Raw genomic sequence first — 2,318 nt, forward strand, 5'->3', positions numbered from 1 at the left:
TGACTTGACACAATTCTAATATGCGAAGTAAAAACGAAAGGAAATACAACGATACGACTCGCGGTGTGCAGTCTTCTTTTCTCTGAACGCCGAGAGGACCGGCTGGGACGACCTCCAATCATTCCTGGCGCAAATCATTGTAGCACAGGCGGCCTACATTTCTCTAAAAAAAAATCTTATGCCCCACACCTCCGCCACGTCACCGATCCGCACCACCAGCCTCGCACCGCATCCCACCTTCTGATCTCAATCCAACGGCCCAACTCCACCATCACACGGATCGACCCAGCAGAGAGCAGACACCTCCCGCCTCCAACCCCGCAAAATTTTCAGGCTTCCCTCCCAACTCCTCCCCATATAAACCCGTCACCTCCTATCCCCAAACCCATTCCAAGCTTCACCATCCACACGAGTCCCTTCTTCCCCCAAATCGAGCGACGATGTCTGGGCGCGGCAAGGGCGGCAAGGGGCTGGGAAAGGGCGGCGCCAAGCGCCACCGGAAGGTCCTCCGCGACAACATCCAGGGCATCACCAAGCCGGCGATCCGCAGGCTGGCGAGGAGGGGCGGCGTGAAGCGCATCTCCGGCCTCATGTACGAGGAGACCCGCGGCGTCCTCAAGATCTTCCTCGAGAACGTCATCCGCGACGCCGTTACCTACACCGAGCACGCCCGCCGCAAGACCGTCACTGCCATGGACGTCGTCTACGCGCTCAAGCGACAGGGCCGCACCCTCTACGGTTTCGGAGGCTAGATTCATGTAGTCCGCCAGCAGTGGGGCAACTTCCTCGTTTGCTCTCTGTGATGTGTGCTGTGGTAGATGAGATTTACTGGTTTGCGTGTGTTGTTGTGTTCTGTCTTGGGGTTCAGTAGGCTCTGTAATAGCTTTGTTCTGTTCAATGCAATCAGTTCGATTCTGAATCTTGACGAAAAGCTTCACTGTTGAATTGTAGTATTTTGCTTTTCTAAGACTGACTGATTTGATCTGTTTAGATCGCGTCGCTGTACTGAATAAGTCTTCTATTTGTTCAAGCATTTGACACTCGTTGCTTCCCAGTTTAGACCCTATAGCTATACTGAATCAGTCTTTCATTTGTTAAAGTATTTGAATCTCGGTGCTTCTCATTTTATTTTAGATAGTATGGCTGTAAGGGGATCGTTGCAATACTTCCTCTCAGGTAAGCACATCGTCCATGTTTTGGTTTGGCTTGACTGCGGAATGAGCTGTGAGCGTTTCTGTTGTTTTCAGTGGTCTGTTTCTGAACGCTACATCAATCCTATGGAGCAACTAGATTTTTTTTTTGAGGGGGACTGAGCTGTAGATACATGACACTGCGGAAGCCTCTGCATGGCCCGTTAGTGTTTTTTGTTTGTTTTGTTGGTTTTCTGTTCTCTTCTATTCCATTCTCATTTCCCCTTTTAAAAATATTTTATTTTATCTTATGTTTCCCTTTGTTCCTTTTTTTCAAATTATTTTCTTCCTTTACAGTATTTCTCAAAATGTTTATTGTGTATTTTCAAAAGGTTCATTACATACTCTAAAAACACATTCAACTTGTTTTAGAAAATGTGTACCATTCATTAAAAAATATTATAGCTTATTTTACTTTAAAAATGTTTGCCATGTAGTTAAAAAGTATTCAGCGTATATACTTACAAATTTCAGCACATATAAACATTTGTTCGCCGTGCATCTCAAAATTATTCATCGTGTATTTAAAAAAAATGTGTTTTGAAATGTTCATATTTTTATTTTATTTTATCTTTTTATTTTTATGTCTTCAATGATAAAAACCAATATAATGTTTTTATATTGCTCCAACACTTTTAAATTTATATAGTTATCTTTTGGGAATACATGAATACTTTTACAAAAAATAAATTTGGAACATGTGAACACTTTTTGATTGCATGTACATTTGTTAAACACGTGAACATTTTTTTTCACCACATGAACATATTCCAAATACACGATGAATATGTTTTCTAATACTCCCTCCGTCCGAAAAAGCTTGTCCAAGAATTGTTCCTCAAATGGATGTATCTCGCACTAACTTGGTGCAAGATACATAAATTTGAAGGACAAGCTTTTCCTGATAGAGGGAGTACATCGCAATTTCTTTTTAATGAATCTATGAACATATTTAAATCCACGTTATTATTTTTGCAGTTACACATGAACATTTTTGTAATACAATAAACATATTTTAAATACAGAATTTATATTTTTAAGTACACCTTTTCCATACGTGTGACCATTTAATTGCATATGTATGAACATTTATTTTTTATAAACATTACCATTTCTTTTCTTGCAACA

At 41.0% G+C, this 2,318-nt stretch overlaps 1 protein-coding gene across 1 annotated transcript; it reads left to right on the forward strand.

The window, feature by feature from the left end:
* Window positions 1-376: 376 nt before the first annotated feature.
* LOC119365325 (histone H4-like) lies at window positions 377-945 on the forward strand. Its single transcript, XM_037630945.1, has one exon. The coding sequence runs from the start codon at window positions 441-443 to the stop codon at window positions 750-752; it is 312 nt and encodes a 103-aa protein (XP_037486842.1). The 5' UTR covers window positions 377-440; the 3' UTR covers window positions 753-945.
* Window positions 946-2,318: the final 1,373 nt, after the last annotated feature.

This window comes from Triticum dicoccoides, chromosome 2B (genome assembly GCF_002162155.2).
Source record: "Triticum dicoccoides isolate Atlit2015 ecotype Zavitan chromosome 2B, WEW_v2.0, whole genome shotgun sequence".
Taxonomy (NCBI): domain Eukaryota; kingdom Viridiplantae; phylum Streptophyta; class Magnoliopsida; order Poales; family Poaceae; genus Triticum; species Triticum dicoccoides.